The 16,627-nt window shown below is 56.8% G+C and overlaps 3 protein-coding genes across 5 annotated transcripts; 1 reads left to right on the top strand and 2 right to left on the bottom strand.

Annotated features, from left to right (window-relative positions):
• Positions 1 to 326: 326 nt before the first annotated feature.
• On the bottom strand, positions 327 to 1,189 carry LOC135286837 (heat shock protein 30C-like). Its single transcript, XM_064400078.1, has one exon. The coding sequence runs from the start codon at positions 1,051 to 1,053 to the stop codon at positions 457 to 459; it is 597 nt and encodes a 198-aa protein (XP_064256148.1). The 5' UTR covers positions 1,054 to 1,189; the 3' UTR covers positions 327 to 456.
• Positions 1,190 to 1,579: 390 nt separating this feature from the next.
• Positions 1,580 to 2,792, top strand: LOC135286836 (heat shock protein 30C-like). The gene has a single exon (XM_064400077.1). The coding sequence runs from the start codon at positions 1,931 to 1,933 to the stop codon at positions 2,642 to 2,644; it is 714 nt and encodes a 237-aa protein (XP_064256147.1). The 5' UTR covers positions 1,580 to 1,930; the 3' UTR covers positions 2,645 to 2,792.
• Positions 2,793 to 4,546: 1,754 nt separating this feature from the next.
• On the bottom strand, positions 4,547 to 16,378 carry RAB5C (RAB5C, member RAS oncogene family). 3 transcript variants are annotated; one of them, XM_064400075.1, is made up of 6 exons: positions 16,231 to 16,378; positions 8,368 to 8,612; positions 7,232 to 7,383; positions 6,837 to 6,959; positions 6,050 to 6,143; positions 4,547 to 5,694 (listed from the first exon to the last, which is right to left on the bottom strand). In XM_064400075.1, exons 2-6 carry the CDS (start codon positions 8,531 to 8,533, stop codon positions 5,579 to 5,581), a joined length of 651 nt encoding a protein of 216 aa, XP_064256145.1. In that variant the 5' UTR covers positions 8,534 to 8,612; positions 16,231 to 16,378; the 3' UTR covers positions 4,547 to 5,578. The 3 variants fall into 3 exon arrangements, with proteins under 3 accessions (XP_064256145.1, XP_064256146.1, XP_064256144.1); XM_064400076.1 differs by lacking the exon at positions 16,231 to 16,378 and adding an exon at positions 13,471 to 13,721; XM_064400074.1 differs by lacking the exon at positions 16,231 to 16,378 and adding an exon at positions 13,154 to 13,307.
• Positions 16,379 to 16,627: the final 249 nt, after the last annotated feature.

Raw genomic sequence — 16,627 nt, 5'->3', positions numbered from 1 at the left:
CCGCCTGGAAGGTGCCAGAGCTGGCGGCGTGGGAGTGTTCCATCACCGCACGGGAATGTTCCAGCACCATCCCGGAGACGGGAGTCGCTTGTGCGAAGGCTGCCCCGGGGATGCTCGGGACCCGCCGGGGATTCTCAGTGCTGCACATGGCCTGGAGCCCCCCGCCCGTCCTGCTCTGCCAGGGCAGGGCTGGGGAGAGGTGCCAGGGACATGCCCGGAGCCAGCACAGCCCCGCTCCCCACCCTGCAGAAGCACTGCAAAGCTTGCAGGGCCGGGCACGACCAGAAACACCGAAACCACACGAATAAAAGTCAGGAATATTTATTACATATCAAAAAAAAGGCACGTTTCGGGCAGACAGCCCGCCCCGGGCCATGGCGCGGTCCCGCTCTGCGGCCAGCAGCTCAGGCTGGTCCCCGCCATCGCCAGGCTCAGCCTGGTCCCCGCCGCTCCTCCTCACGCCTTGGCCCGCTCGGCTCCCTCCTCAGCGCTGCCAGCCGGCTGTGCCACCGCCGGGCCCATCTGGATGGGCACATTCCTCTCGGGAGCGGCCGGCAGGGCCAGCTTGGGGGCCTCGATGCGGAGCTGCCCATCCTTGGACAGGGAGCAGGTCAGCGCTTCGGCGTCCACCTCCTCGGGCACGTCCCACTCGCGCTTCAGCACCTCGTACTTGTAGGAGAAGGAGCCCTTCTCGTCCGTGCTCTGCGTCTCCTTCTGCCCCACCAGCACCACCTTCCTGCCCACCACCTTCACCGACAGCTGCTCGGGAGAGAAGTCCTTCACGTCCTGGCAGACGGAGAAGCCGTCCGCAGAGCCCGGGGTCAGCGCTGCGCTGGGGCTGGGGGCGATGCCGAGCCGGCCGGGGCCGCTCCCGCTGCTCAGGTACTGCTCCACGCTGCTCATGAACTCCCGAGCCCGCTCCATCTCCAGCCGCATCTCCCGCTCCAGCTCGGCGAACAGGGTGCCTGGATGGGGCCAGAGCGTGCGGACGGGTCCCAGCCACGGGAACAGCGAGCTGGGCATGGGCGGCATGAAGTGCAGGCGGCAAAGCATCTCTGCTCCCAGGAGCGCTCCTGGCTGTGCTGCTGCTCGGGGCAGGGGCCAGAGCCGTGCTGAGCTGGGGCAGGGGAGCAGCGGGTTTTATTCTCCCCTGCCCAGGGGTGTGTCCCTTCCAGAATGCTCTCCCCCCCACGCAGCCTCCTGGAGCCATCGCCTATTTTTGAGAGGCTGATTATCCACCGGCCAAAATAGCAGCGCCTGTTTCTGGGGACAGCTCACACGCCACAAATAGGGAGCCGCAGTCAGTGCCGGCAGCTCGGGTTTCTGCAGAGCCACCGTGATGCAGCAGGGCCCGTGGGGCCATGGCCGGGGGTACAGAGCCCTTTCCTGCCCCCCTGCCCGGGGCTCGGTGGAGGCAGGCTCCGCTGTGCCGGGAGCTCAGTGCAGGAGCCAGTCCCACCTCTGAAGCACATGTCCCGTGTCACCTGCTGCCAGGCACTTCTTTCACTTTCTGGGATCCCTCTCCCTGCTGCCCCCATCCTGTCCTGAGCCCTCAGCACCCCACTGGGCACCCCACCTGGGCGTGGGGCCACAAACTGACTCCTGGTCCCACCCGAGGGGACCTACCTGGGCACAGGTGGGGGGAAATGGGACACAGGGGAGGGTGGGGGGAGGCAGGGAGGAGACAAGCCCGGACTCACTCCCTGCCTGGGAAACGCAAAGGGCACAGATTTTTGGCAAGGGTGGCTCAGGCATCCCGCTCGGAGGCTGAGGTGATGCTGCTAATTATAAGCCAGGAGCGCAAAGCCGTGAGAGTCAGGGCGAAGGTATGCCGGGCACGACGTCAGCCGTGCCTCTCCTCGCGGGTGAGTAACAAGAATGAGCTGGAACGGGCTGGAAAGAGCTGAGCTTTTCTCCGGAGGGTGACGTGATGTGCAGGACAAAGCCACGCCTCCAGGGCACGGGTATAAAAACCTGCGGGCGGCAGCAGGCAGGCAGAACGCTTCCAGCCCACTGGAACGGGACAGCAGCAGCAGCAGCAGCAGCAGCAGCAGCAGCGATGCTTTGCCGGATGCACCTCGCACCATTCGCCTCCAGCGCCCTGGCCAGCCGGCTGGGCACAGTGAGGACCCTCTGGCCGCACGCAGAGACCATCTTCACCGAGCTGCAGCAGGAGATGGAGAAGGCTCGGGAGTTCATGAGCAGCTTCGAGCAGCTCCTGAGCAACCACGGAGCCATGGCCATGGAGCACAGCCCGAGCACCAGCATGACCCTGACCCAGGGCTCTGGGGACGGCTTCTCCGTCTGCCAGGACGTGAAGAACTTCGCTCCCGAGGAGCTGTCGGTGAAGGTGGTGGGCAGGAAGGTGGTGCTGGTGGGGCAGAAGGAGACGCAGAACGTCGACGAGAAGGGCTCCTTCTCCTACAAGTACGAGGTGCTGAAGCGCGAGTGGGACGTGCCCGAGGAGGTGGACGCCGAAGCGCTGACCTGCTCCCTGTCCAAGGATGGGCAGCTCCACATCGAGGCCCCCAAGCTGGCACTGCCAGCTGCTCCTGAGAGGAGCGTGCCCATCCAGGTCAGCCCTGCTGCCCCACAGACCGGACCAGCTGCTCAGGACGGAGCCACCAACAAAGCCCAGGTGTGAGAGGATGGGACCCGATGGCCACGGCAGGACCGGAGCAGACAGGAGCAAGTCTTGGGTTTAAGCCCAGACAAGCTCCATCAGCAATGATGTCACTTTTTTCACTAGACTGGAATGATTTTGTATCCAATAAAAATCCTTTTGCATTGAATCTTCTTTTGTGTTCTCTGGGTGTTGGCTGATGGGGAGGCTGCGCCCTGCTCTTGGTGCCAGAGGAATGGGACAGAGGGAAGAGCCTCTCCTGCTTGTCAGGGCAGCACAAAATGGGGTCAGACAGCAGACTCAGGGGGTTCTGTGAGGGAGGGGATCTGGGAGCACTGTACTGCCAAGGGAGGGAGGCAGGCAGGAAGGGCAGTCCCACTCACCTGTCCAGGAGCAGCAGGGGTACCCTCACCTTTTCCTCTGGTGCTGCCAGCATCATCTCCAGCTCCACAAGCTCAGCCAATACCCATCCCCAAACAATAAGGAAAGAACCCCATCAGGCTGCCTGGCTGGGTGTGGTGTGAGGCTCTTGTAGCCACACTTTCCCCTTCCCAGCTTGGCAAGGGGCTCTTGGAGTCCACCCTGAGCTGCCAGCAGCAGGGAGGGAAAAGCCCAACCCCAGGCGCGGTGTGTAACCACCACAAACAGCCAGGCTCAGGCCTGGGCAGGCAGCAGCTGTGTGGGCAGGCTGCAGGTATGCAGGCAGCAACGCCTGTTTGTGCTAAAGCCACCCTGAGATCAGACAGCCCATGGCCCAGACACACCAGCAGGTCCCCAGCCTCGCTACTGAGCCCCTGAGCACCTCTTGTAAGCTGCAAGACCCTCTTTAGGGTATCACAGATGCCTTCACAGAGACCCCAAAGTCTAGGAAGAAACCAGGCACTCAGCAAGAGGAGCCAGCAGATGGCAACAGCACTGCACACAGTGTCCACTGAATTGTTCTGAGTGGGATCAGGGAAGCCCTTCTCCAAACTGGTCCATCTCTGGCTGCCTGGGGAAACCAGCAGCATCAGTGCACCCCACACAGTAAGCACTGGGTGGTCCCACAGAGCACCTCAGCAGTCCAGGCACCAACAGCACCACACAAAGGAGGTGCAGTGGGGGCCACCAAAGCCCACACCCCACAGCAGCCCAGCATGATCCCAGGCACTCCATCACCAAATCACCCCAGACCCTTCCTGCTTCCAGGATTTTAAGGAAATCCAGCATGAGGAAGAGGCACTGAGACCTTGGATGGCAGATGAAGGCACACCAGCCAAGGCTGTTCACACCACTACTCACAGGCTCTGTGACTGAGCCTCCAGCAGCCCCACAGCTGAGAGGGGCAATGGGTTCCAGATGCAGCACATCTCCATCCTCAGCCTCTCCTGAGCACAAATGGTGCTGCTGGCAGCACAGGTGGAGGGATGGAGCTGCAAGGGGCTGCTCCTTCTTCCATACTGATTCCAGGTCCCAGGGTGCTGGGGTCTCACAGTCCATGCAGCAGTGACAGGAGAGCAGCATCTTCCAAGCCATCGTGCTCCAGGGACAGAGGCTCTGTGCTCATGAATTCTGGAGCACCGTCCCAAGCCTGTCCCACTGCAGAGCAGAGCTCCTCCACACACTACTCCCCCCCCCTTCCCATCTTGCACTGTAGGACTTCCCCAGAAGCATCAAGCAAGGAATAATTCCCACAATTTCCCTCAAGCTTCCTTGAGCAGACTGGAGCCAAGTGAACGCCAGCAGCACCACTGTGTGCAGGAGCAGCCACACAGCCAAGCTCAGGAGCTCATTTCTCCCTCCTCAGGAAGGAAGGGCCCCATTTCCCTACCAAGGTGTGGGACATACCAGGAGCAGCCCAGCACAGCTCAGCTTCCACCAAGAACTGTTGGTGCTCAGGTCCAGTCCCTGCTGCATTAAGAAACATGAACATTGTTGTTATGATAGGTTTATAAAAATTTTGTTTTAATCACACAAAACTGAAGTTTGTGATGAAGACTAAGTCAACAGTTCCTCTTAAATACCAGGATGCATAAGACACTGCATTAGGCACTAGGCAGCAGCCAACATCAGTTAGAGTCTGGCAACAGAAGCCATTTAATACCTCCCTTCATTCTTTGTGGAATTACAGGCTTTTGCAATACATGTCATTCCCACCAACAGGTTACCAAGGTTTCCCCCACCCCACCTCTGTACATCAGTAAACCTTGTGTATTCCCACCAGAGCAGGGTTAACAATATTAGTGGCATCACAACCATCAAGAAAAGGACAAATTTCTATACAAGATTTTTTGCAAAATTGCAACAGGATTAGTGCATTACGACAGAACCGAGAGAAAAGAAGAGTTGGCATGCTGGAGTCCAACACAAAGAAAGACAACAGGCAGCTCGTTGGATGTACTATATTGACAAGATACTGATTGGTTACATGGAGAAACATACAATACAAAATACAGAAGAAACCAGTTTTGCTTCCCTCTGCCCCACCCCAAATACTCATCATTGATTTGGTCAATAAGTGGCCCAAGAGCCGGAGTTTGTCTCTAATGCTACAGAGTTTAGTGGTTGTTCTGGGCACATCGTAGGGGATCAGCCTCAGCTCTTACAGACAGGGAACTTTAAACACGTGTCCCAATATCCCTTTGTTTCCCATAGTGAACTACAGTGCTGTGGGACCTGGCTGCTGCTGGCCTCACCTGCGGGACGGCCACGCTGGCTGGGCAGACACCAGGTCCTGCATCCACCACCACCAGGAAGAGGGAAGAGCAGAAGTTCATATATTAAAAAAGTGACTTAAGACTTAGAATTGAATTAGTATTTGTACAGAAAGGTGCAGGTGGAAGAACTCCCTCCAGCCTATGATCAGAAAGGGATGGAGAATCACAGCGGCGCCGGCAGCAGCCGCCCTACGGTAAGTGCGATCGTTAGCGTGGGTTCCAGTCACTCCTCCACGGGCTCGCAGGCTGCAGCAGCTGCTCAGTTGCTGCAGCACTGGCTTCTGCTTGGCTGGCTGCTCTCCTGAAGGTCCACCACCCGATTCCTGCCCGGGCCACCAGGAGCGTTCTGGGGTTCATTTTTTGGCAGTTTCTTGGCTAGGAAGAAACGGGATGTTAGCAGGGTGCTCCAGAGAGATCAACCTCCTCGTGCTGGGTGCAGCCTGCTCCAGCCTGAGCCCTCACAGCCAACAGTTTGGGACAGGACAAACCTGCAGTTTGCACTGCGTGCCAAACCCCCCCTTCCTCGGCTCTGCCTGGCATCACACCTCCATCACCACCCCAGACACTGGGAACCTTTGCAAGGCTGAGGCTCCACACACTCAGGAAATGACCAATCACACCAGTGTGGCAAAGTGCCCCAGTAAGAGCCAGCAGCCCTGGCTGACACAGGACCCTCCTGAGCTGCAGTGCTGGCACTCAGGGCTACCCCAGCCCTACACACAGGCCGTACCTATTGCCATGAAGATTTCATTCACATTCATCGCTGTCTTCGCTGACGTCTCCATGAACAGCAAGCTGTTGTCATCTGCATATGTCTGTGCATCCTACAAACAATCACATCAGAGTGCTAAAGGCAGCCTGGCAGGAGGCCCAAGCAGACTTCATGCACTTCACTTGTCAACACACTAACTGCTGGAGAAACACTATGTCCCACCCTGGGCCAGAAATTCCCTCCCCTGTCCCTGCTCCCACCTGGCCTGGACAAGCCAGGGACATGCTCCACCAGCAGCCCTGCAGGGCCAGTGTCCCACAGCAGGGCTGGGGCACAGCCTGACTGAGCCACACAGCCCCTGGGAGTGTGTCACCCATTGTGAGGGCACCACAAGCCATCCTGTGTGAGGGCTTGCCTCAGATGAGGTAAGAGCTGTGAGGAGCAGAGAACAAGCTGGGAATGATTCCTCATGTGTCTTGTACCCAGAAGATGCTGTTTCACACCCTGCAGACATCCCCACGTGAGTAAGGCAGCAAAGGAGGCTGAGGACAGAAGCTTGTGCTCTGTGGGCCTCCTCCTCCTCATTCACCAGGACTTTCACCAGCCAGGGCCACACGTGTTGTGACAGAATCAAGGGAAGGGCAGGGCACAGACCTTGCTCAGTGGCATCCTGCAGTCCTCAGCACAAAACTTCACTTTCGTTCTCCCTCAAAGCATATTTCACATAGCTGCCACCTCCCTCACTTAAACAAAAAGATGCTTTCCTGACCTGCTAGGGTAACAACTTCTCAGGATTCCCACTCACCTGGAAGTCCACAGCTCTCTTGTTAGCAAGGTCTGCCTTGTTTCCTGCTAGTGCAATTACAATATTGGGGCTAGCCTGCCTCTGCAACTCTTTCACCCAGTTCTTGGCTCGTACAAATGTGTCCTGGAAGCAAACAGGAGGCAGCAGTCAGGAAGGGCAGCCATGTAGGAATCCACAGGGCAGATATGATTAGAACAAGGCCTTCCTGTGAGAAGTGTCCTGCCTCTGCAGCACTTGGCAGCAGGATCCTTTATCAGCTCACAGCCTTGGCCGGAGCTGAGGAAGAGGCCTTGAGCAGTTTTCAAGAACTTGGCAGCCCCAGGCAGGTGGCTGCGGGGCTGTGACCCAGCCCCACCCCAGGAGCCCCCTGCAGCCCCCAGCCTGCCCACACTCACTGTGTTGGTGATGTCGTAGACCACGATGGCAGCCTGGGCCCCCCGGTAGTACATGGGGGCCAGGCTGTGGTATCGCTCCTGCCCCGCCGTGTCCCAGATCTCAAACTTCACCGTTGTGTCATCCAGACACACTGTCTGTGTTAGGAAGGCAGCTGCAAGACAAGGGGCTTTGCCTCAGGACAGGGCCCAGAGCCAGCCCAGGAGCTCAGAGCAGCTCTGCTGGCACACGGGAGCCAGCTGAGCCCTGGAGAGGCCAGGGCCACTCTGCTGTGTCACACCCCCTGCTCACAGGAACCCAAACCACCACACAGTGACAGGAAGGTGGCTCAGAGAGCCCAGGAGCACCCACAGTGCCAGACCCTCCCAGCAGCCTGACAGGGATCTCACAGTCTGTGGCACCACCAGGGTCAGACCTGGGGAGCACCAACAGCAGCACCAAACTCAGCCCACTCACACCCCACACCCCAGTTTAGTAACTGGTTGTTGTCCCAGTGAGTCTAACAGCAGGTGTTACACCCAGCACAAAGGCACAGATACAGACTGAGGCAGAGCACAGCCCTCCACAGAGAGGCATCAGGCCCTGCTTGCCAGTAAGCCACACTTTCAGCTGTGCTCACTCCCTGCACAGGTCACAGAGTGACAACTCAAGCCTTTTCTCAGGACAGCCCCCAGTATTGCTGCTCAGAGACCCACGTGCCAACCAGCCTTTGGTTGATTGGTGACACCGTGCTAATGATTTTAAGCTAATAAACTACTAGACCTGAAAGCACCCTGAAAGTAGTTAACAGAATCAGGCTAGAAACAGCCCCAAAACCTCAGGTCATGGTCTGAAAAGATAATTAAGGGCTATAAACCAAGCGAAAGGCCTCAGTTCCAATTAGAAGCTGGAGCTGAGGCACTGGAAACAAAGCCTCAGAGGCAAAGTGTGGGGTTGCCATAGCATTAATTCTCTGCTGTGCTGATCATTACACCAACAAACAAACTGTGAACCAAGAGTTAAAGCATTAACCGTTTGCCTCTATTTATAGCAAAAAATCCCAGACCAGACCAAAATAGCCAGTCTTGCTTCTGACAGCCCAGACTGCCCCAGCAAGGTCAGCACCTCGTGGCCACAGGCATGTGGAGCTGGCACTCACCTCCAATTGTGCTCTCCTGGTACTCGTGGAACTGCCCCTTCACGAAGCGCAGGACCAGGCTGGACTTCCCCACCGCCGACTCGCCCAGGAGAACAAGTTTGAACTGGCAGATTTTGTTCCCAGCAGCTGGTCCATTCGGTCGGGCAGCTCCACCTCGACCTGCCATCGTGGTCTGAGTGCAGGAGTGCCGAGAGTTAAGGATGCTGCAGGTTCTGCACTGGGATCCACCTGTAGGCAGGTTGCAACTGGAAGAGGAGGTCAGAGTTAGTGACACGCTCAAGGGACCAGCTGTACCAGTTCTAGAGGGTGGCTTGATCTGCAGCCACCATCAGCACAGACTGGTGCTGGTTCCTTCCCACACTGCAAAGTTATCAGCTGTGAGCAGCACAGAGCAGCTCCTGCCTGGCAGCAGCCCCTGCAGCAGGATCTCAGCCTGCAGAGCCTCCCTGGAAAAGAGGAATGGTAATACAAGCTCTCCTCCCCACCAGTGGGCCCTCCAGCACTTCCACCCTGTGTGGATGTTGCACACACCTTGCTGGGGTGAGGCAGGTAAGGAGCACCCAGCACACAATGGGTGTTACTAGAGCTTTGTCTATTCAAACAGCAATTACTCAGTTCACAGAGGTAACTGAGCTTGACCTTTAGCTCCCTCCTCCTTTCCTGAGTTCACAAGGAAACAACTTCAGACTGTCAATGCTGTACAGAGCCATCCCAGTGCCACAGTGGCAGGAGCAGCTCTGCAGGTCACGAGGCATTTGGACAAAAGGAGTTTCTAGAGCTGTCTGTTTGTCCTGAGGCACTTACACCACAACATTCTGCACCTCCTAGAAGGCCCAAGAATGGCCCTGGAGCCAGGCAGGTGGTCTGCTACAGGGGGGGCACCTGAGGAGGTGCCCACCTCAGAAAGGCACCTGACAGCAGCTGCTCCCTGGGCACAGGCTGACAACAGCTCCCCCTCCCATTCCTGCTGCACGCCAGGAATCACCACCCAGCCTGGTCCAGAGGCAGCAGCTGATGCTTCCCACACCCACCCAGCTGCCTCAGCTCCCTCATCCCACAGCACTCCAGTCACCAGGCCATGTTCCTCACACGTGTTCAAAGGCAGCATGAACAGAGAGCATCCCCTGGGATCAGCACTGCCAGCCAGCCACCAGCACCAACCTCCCATTGCAGCACAAAACCATGGCAGCAACAGCAGCACAAGCTGATTTGCATCCAGAGTTACCCACAAGTGAATCCCAGGGCCTCCCCAAGCACTAAGCTCTGCTGCCTGCAGAGAACAGGAATGCTTTCCAAGTACACAGTTACAGATTTAGGCACATTTCCTGTACCCTTCACAACTCCCACTTCCCTGGGGATGATAAATGCTACAGCTGATTGCATCTGCTGTGCATCACCACTTTCCCTTCTACTTTCCTAAAGCAGGCTGTCTGTTGAAAGAAAATGCCCCAAAAGCCAATTTCTCCTCATCCTGGGAGTAGCCCCAAAGAAACTCCGTGTACATCCTGCATTTTCCCAGCAATTAGATAGCCATGAATAAGAAGTTTAGAACAGGTCAAACTGGAGCAGTGTCCTGTGAACAAAGCTCAAGCCTCCTGAGCACAGAGAAGAGTTTCAAACAGCAGCTTTCCAGGGCAAGGCCTGTCCAGCTGTGACTGCTTGAGGTTATGCCTCAAGTTTAAACAATCCCACAGCTTGACAGGGAACCTCCAGCCATTTCAGAGCTACTCTGGAGCCTGTGAGTGCCAGCAGCTGGAGAACCCAGCAGCTCACACAACACAAAGCACTTGAGCATACACTGACCTAAGACATCTCACCTCAAATTGCTCTGAGCAGGAGGCAGTCAGGCACCAGCTGTTAAGCTGGTACCAGTCACCAGAGCTGGCAGGTAGCACAGAAACAGGAGTCAAACTGAGTGCTGTGGGATGTTTCAGGAGCCAGAGCTGTGAAGTCATTGCTCTGAGTCCCAGCCTTGGGTTAAGCAGTGAAGAGATTGTCATTCAGAGCTGGGTCCTTGCAAGTAGCACAGTCAGGACATCTCTCCCTCTGCAGAGGAAGGGCAAACACTGTTTGACAGGGTGAGAAATTTGATATGAAACAGACCAACAACTGGCTCTGCTGGACAGTGAGGGTGCAGCACTGCTTGATCTGGCCAGGAGCAGCTTGGGGACCACCAGGTTCAAGAGGCTCAGCAGCAGCTCTGCATCTCTACCAGCCTGAAGAAGCTTCCACCTTTTAGGATTTCCCCTCTAAACAGAGCTTGCAAAGGAGCAGCTTGGGTTTAACCTTGTATTTGTAACTCCCTGGGCAGTCCATCAGCTCCCCTGGTGCTCCAGACCAACACTCTGCACAAACACTCTGTGAACCACAGTGTGCCTGAGTTATGGCCTCCCGAAATCTGATAGCGGTCATTCCCAGAGCAAAACAAGGAAATGAGCTTGTTGACATCCTCAAGCCTTAGCCTGACCTATATTTCACAGATCTTGATGCATTTTGCCATCTGCTTGTGCTACATGAGCTCCAGCAGAATTAGGCGAGCACATCTATGCTGAGCTCACTGTGGACAGCCACTGGTCAGGGCAGGCAGGGCAGCAGCCAGAGCTGCTCCAGTTGTGCAGAAGCAGATCATCACCTAAGGGTGGTCTGATGCTTGGACACAAGATTACATGGCTTCATGTTCACATGAGAAGTTGCCATGTCTTTCAAGCGCTTGAGTGGAATTTAGAGACCCTAACTGGCCACTAAGGACACACCCAAGACCTGGACAGCCAGCTGATGGTCACAGCAGGAAGCAAATAACCAAAGGAAGTGCCACCAGTGCTGCAGACAGCGAGCACACTCCCTGGCAGGACTGGCACTTTCTGCCAATGCCAAGACGTTTGAGGATTGCAGTCAGGCAGAGCTGAGCTCTGCAGGGGCAACAGGCAGCTGAACCACAGCCTGAAGCTGTGCTAGATCAGCCCACACCCACCAGTGGACACTGGCCTGAGGAACAGGGACTGTTCTGCTCTGTGGAGCCATTTCTGGTGCTCATCCTCACACCTCTTCCAGCAGAGGGTTGGGCATTCACCCCTCCCTGCTCCCCACGAGAACCCTGGCACTGACACTCGAGCCAGGGTCAGGCAGACCAAAATAACCACAGCAGTGCCACACAGACAAGGGACAGCAGCTGAAGTCCCAGCTTGTCTTGCTCGTTCAAGCTGTCAAGGCCATGAAAAGGAAGGGCATGGTGGGGTATTCATGTAATCAAGATTAACAGGCATTCATTTCCCTACTAGTTTCTTTTAACTAGTGAAACCCAGCAGTTGGGAGATCACAAGAGCCATGAAAAGGCCCGTGCTGCTTTGTTTACCTGCCCTACCCACCTCCTGCTCACTGAAGCACACACAGGAGTTCTGCATCCCACAGCAAAAGCAGTGATTTTTATTTCTTGTTTGCTTTGAGATCAAAGTCAAGTACCAATTCCTGATGCTGTCCCACAAGTGAGAGCTCCAGGTCTATCACTTCTGCAGTTTGTGCTCCTCCAACCCCTCCTCTGCCTGCCAGGGTTTGCTGGAGGGGGCTGTACACAGCCAGGAAAATTAAATTCAAGAATCTGAGTGCCCTAAATGAGAAAGCACATGCCATGGGGGCAGCACTCCCTGCCTGCCCAAGTGCAAGACCATTCTCCATAACTCTCAGGATGCTGGGGAATGGCACCAGAGCCCTTTACAAACAAACCTACCCAGGACAAGAACACAAATCTCCACATGTGAATTACAGTCAGATCCCCATGTTAACCTCACCACGGGGAAGCTGCTCATTTAAGGTGTCAGAAGTTAGAGAATCTGATATTTTTGCCCTGTGTTCAGCCAGTGGCAAAAACTACTCTGAAAGCTGAGGATATTTAGAAACCCAATCCTGAAGACTCTGGTTACCCAAACGACTGCTGCTGCTCTCAGCTATGCAAGGAGTTGCTTCACTGGGGATTTGTTGGCTCAGAACCAAAATACTCAAGACAAAAGGCCCAGTGAAGTATTTATCTCGTTAAATAGCTGACAGCGTTACACGAATTCCTTGGCAAAGGAAGCCCTGAAGTTACCCAGTGGTTCTGCTTCACCTCACACTGCACGGGCAGCTGGCCCAGGGCTGCAGAGTCAGCTCCAGGACTTGGACTCAGGAGCAAGCAGGACCAGCAGAAAGTGTGGGTGCCACCAGAGCCACACACAGACCACACCAGCCCAGGCCAGCACAGCATGGAACGTCAACTCAATATTCCAATTCATCAAGATGATCAATCAGAACAAACTTCCTGAGCCTGGTCAGGAAGGTGGAGGACCCCCACCCCTTCCAGGAGGGTCCAGGCTGCAGAGGAAGGAGGAACAGACCCAGATGTTACACAGGAGAACCAGGAAACACTCAAGCTACAGAGCTCAGTCCCATCAGTCCCAGATCCAGCCAGGCTCATGCTTTACTGCTGGCCTCACTCCAAGATTGCCTGAGTTTCACACTCTATCTTTCCACAGAGAATTCTCTGCCCTCCTGCCTTCTCCCTCCCCAAAGAATGAGCCCTCAGTGCCCTGATCAGCAAGGACACAGCCTGGAGCTCAGGAACTGCTCTGAACTGGGCCACTCTCCACTTCAGCAGGCAGGAGCTGCACTACAGCCCTGAAGTGCAGCTTCACAGACCCAAATCAGCTCAGACAGCACTTTCAGCAGCACTCCCATGGCTGTGACTAACTGACAGAGCAACAACTTCTCTGTGCAGCCCCACATCCAAGACTCACAAAGATCTGGACACGCTCACCTTAAATTAGAGGTAAATAGGATTTCCATTCCAAAGCTGAAGCATTCATTCAGCCACAGACATGAACTAGTACCATCTTCTCATGCTGTTGATGCACACATCTGTTTCCTGACATTTGCACATCCATGGCCTCTGGAGCAGCCCCAGCAGCCAGCTGTTTTCCAAAACAACTCTATCCCCAGAGATTTCAAGGCCACCACCCTGCTGTGACAATCCCTCCAGCACAGACTTCACAGATGAAGTTTTACATCACCTCCACCTCCCATTAGCTGCAACTAGCTCCCTGTCCCACAGTGGCTCCCTCTTGGAGCCCTCACCTATTTCCAGTTATCCTCAGCACAGCAAGGATGGAGGATCAACCCTTGGATGCAGCCTGGCCTGATTCAAATGGAACAGAAGCATCAAGGTTTTAATTCTTCAGCAAAGCTTGTTTAACTCCTGTTCAGATGCCCTCAACAGACACAGCTTCACTCTGACCAGACACTCAGAGCACATGCCTTGGATAGCACCCACTGCTCAGCCAGCAAGAAGACAACATCAGCAATGCAAAGCAGCAAACTGCCACCTGCACTGCAAAGAATCTGTGACCTTCAGAATATCTTTCCCAGACTGCACAAAGATCTCCTGCCTCGAGCAGCTCCTTATTTGGAGTGCTACCAAACCAAAGCAAACATGAAAAACAGTGTTTTCTTATCTGTTTATGCAGAGCTGCTCCAGCAGCTCATTCCTGTGCTCCAGGGGAGGACAGCACTCCCCCCAGAGCTCAGATGAATTTTATTCCTCCCCAGTACTGTCACATCCAGGAAGGTTTCCTGTTGCTGGCCAGTGTCTAAGTGTTTTCAGTGTTATTCTGACAACTTCTCAGGACTTGCATAAGAGGCTGCAAACTTCATACCCCAAGGGAAGAAAACAGCTGACTCCAACATTTCCACATTCTATCCTCTTTTAAGTCTGCTGACAGGAATACTCTGGGCTACACCCACTTCATTAGAAGCGGTCCCATTTCATTTCCTGTGTCTGAAAGCACCCGGCATTCCTTCCCCCTCCCTCTTCAGGGAGATGCCACGACCACCATCCAGAACTGTGCAGCAGCTGAAGGAGTTTTGGATGCAGAGCTGATGGCTGGCAGGGCCTGGATCCCTGCTGAGATGCAGAAGGGCTTTGCTGGGCTGGAGATAATCCCACATCTCAGCACACCAATGTGGCCAAGCACACACATCACCACACAGCTCCTTTACACACGGCCCAAGTGTCCAGTTGGCTGGGAAATCCAAAAATTGGTGAAATCTCAAACTGGGAAACCAGAACCACTACACCAACTCATCACTGGAAAAGCAAAGAGTACTCCACTAATGCCAAAATGTTTTATTTTACTATATTCATACCCACATGCCAAGGCAGCCTTTCCCTCCTGCTCTCCAGTAACTCAAACCCTCTCCAGGAGTCCATCTCAGCTTGCCTGGGTTGTCCCACCACCTGAAGAGGCACCAGCACCCACTTACAGAGCCCACAGTGACCCCTCACTGCCTGCAATCCGATGTCAGCTAAACCAGCCAGAGCACCCCAGCAGAGAAGGTCACCCCAGGAGCAGATTTTTGGTCTGAAGGTATTGACTGCTGTGACTCGTGAGGGGTCTGAGGTGATTTCAACACTGAGACCCAGCTGTGACCCCAAACATTCCTGTCCTCGACCCCCCAGATCCAGCCAGGCTCGTGCTTTGCCTGCTTGCCTCACTCCAAGAATGCACCAACATTGTCCTGCAGCTGCCTACAGCCACTATCCTGCATTCTTAACCCCTTTCAGACATAGTTCTTGCACCTGAGTATCCAGGTGAGCTGAAAGGAAATGTAAAAGGCTTTCAGAGTCCAGGCAGCAGTGGGTATTTGCAGGAAGCTCCCCCAGACTGAGTGGCATGCCACGACAAAGGACTGAGCTGGCTTTTTTGGCCCCAGCCAAGGCTCAGAGGTGGCTCAGGAGCCCCAGCAGAGCACAGGCCCTGTGTGAGGCTGTAAGCAGGGCAGCCCAAGTGAGCTGACCCTCCACACAAAAAGCTAAGAATAGCAGATGCAAGTTGTTCCACACCAGACTTAAAATAGTCCCTCGACGTGTTCTCCTCTCCAGCACTGAAAACAGCCAAGGTCAGAGCTCCAACAGCACAAGTGAGGGCAGCAGGGCCGGGTCAGAGCTGGGCTGGGCTCCCTGCAGGGCCCAGCAGCATCACCAGAACAGGGTCTGAGCACTTTCCCCGGGATTCAGCAGGGCAAACCTGTTGCCCACACTCACAGCTGCACTCCCAGTGCAACCCCCCCAGCTCACACAGCAGGGTGTGTCCTGCTGTGACAGAGAGAAGCACAGCCTGGCTCCGGATCCCCTCACAGCAGGGCACAAAGTGTCCCTGCAGCCCCAGGGCCCTCCAGCCCCGTGGGCTTCCCTTCCCGGGGAGCACGGGGCTGTGCTGGGCAGCAGCAGGGACTGCCCTGGAGCCCGTTTGCAGCAATCCAAGCCACCCCCAGCAGCTCCCGGGAGCCCAGCGGGGCCTCCCCGCTCCCGGTGCTTCCACTCCCCCTCAGAGGCTGAGCAGCTTTTACCAACCTCGATCCCACCATGAAAATCCCGCTGTCCTGGCACCGCACCTTCCCCAGCCCTGAACCCCGCTCAGCCGCGGCTGTGACAGAACCGGGCCGCAGCTCCGGGACAGCCCCCGGTACGGGCTGCTCCTTCCCGGGAGGAGCCCGACCCGAGCACCCCCAGCACCCGAGCCGGGCACCGCGCCCGCCCCGGGCTCGCCTCCCGGTCCCGCAGGCCGGAGCCGCCCCGCCTCGCAGCGCCCCGCCAGCCGGCCCACGGCGGGGGCTCCCGGCCGCCCACAGCCCCCGCCCCGCCGCCGGCAGCGCCCCGCGCCGCCCCGCCCGGCACGGCGGCGCCGCCGAGCCCCGCTCCGCTGCCGCCACGGGGCCCCGCGAGCGGCGCGGCGCGGCTGCCGCCCTCGGCCGAGCGGGACCCCGGGGAGCGGCTCCGCCCCCTGGGGCCCGGCTCGGCCACGCCGGGGCGGAAGGCGCGGGCGCGGCCGCACTCACCGCCCGCAGCGCCGCTCCCGCCGGTGCGTCTCGCAGGCCCCGGGCCTCACTTCCGCCTTCACCCGTTCCGCTTCCGGACCCCGCCACCCCTTCCGCCCCCCGCTCGCCGGCCACAGGCAGGCGCGGCTGCCAATCACCCGCTCCCGCCCCGCCCCGGTGAGCTGCGCGTGACGTCATGGCGCTCCCGCGGGGGCTGCTGGGAGTTGTAGTCCGGGGGCGTCCCGGTACGACCGGCGCCGTGGGGGAGTCGGGCGGGGCGGCGGCGGACGGAGACAGCGGAGCCGGGGCTGGAAAAATAGAGCCTTTATTTCTCGGTGTTGCGGGGCGCGTGGGAGAGGCGGGGCGGAACCACACCAACGACAGCCGCGGAGCGGCGGCAGCGCCCGTGACCCCCGGG

This window comes from Passer domesticus, chromosome 27 (assembly GCF_036417665.1).
Source record: "Passer domesticus isolate bPasDom1 chromosome 27, bPasDom1.hap1, whole genome shotgun sequence".
Lineage (NCBI taxonomy): Eukaryota > Metazoa > Chordata > Aves > Passeriformes > Passeridae > Passer > Passer domesticus.
Note: the sequence above shows the minus strand (reverse complement) of the source record. Positions and strands in the feature narration are given on the sequence as shown.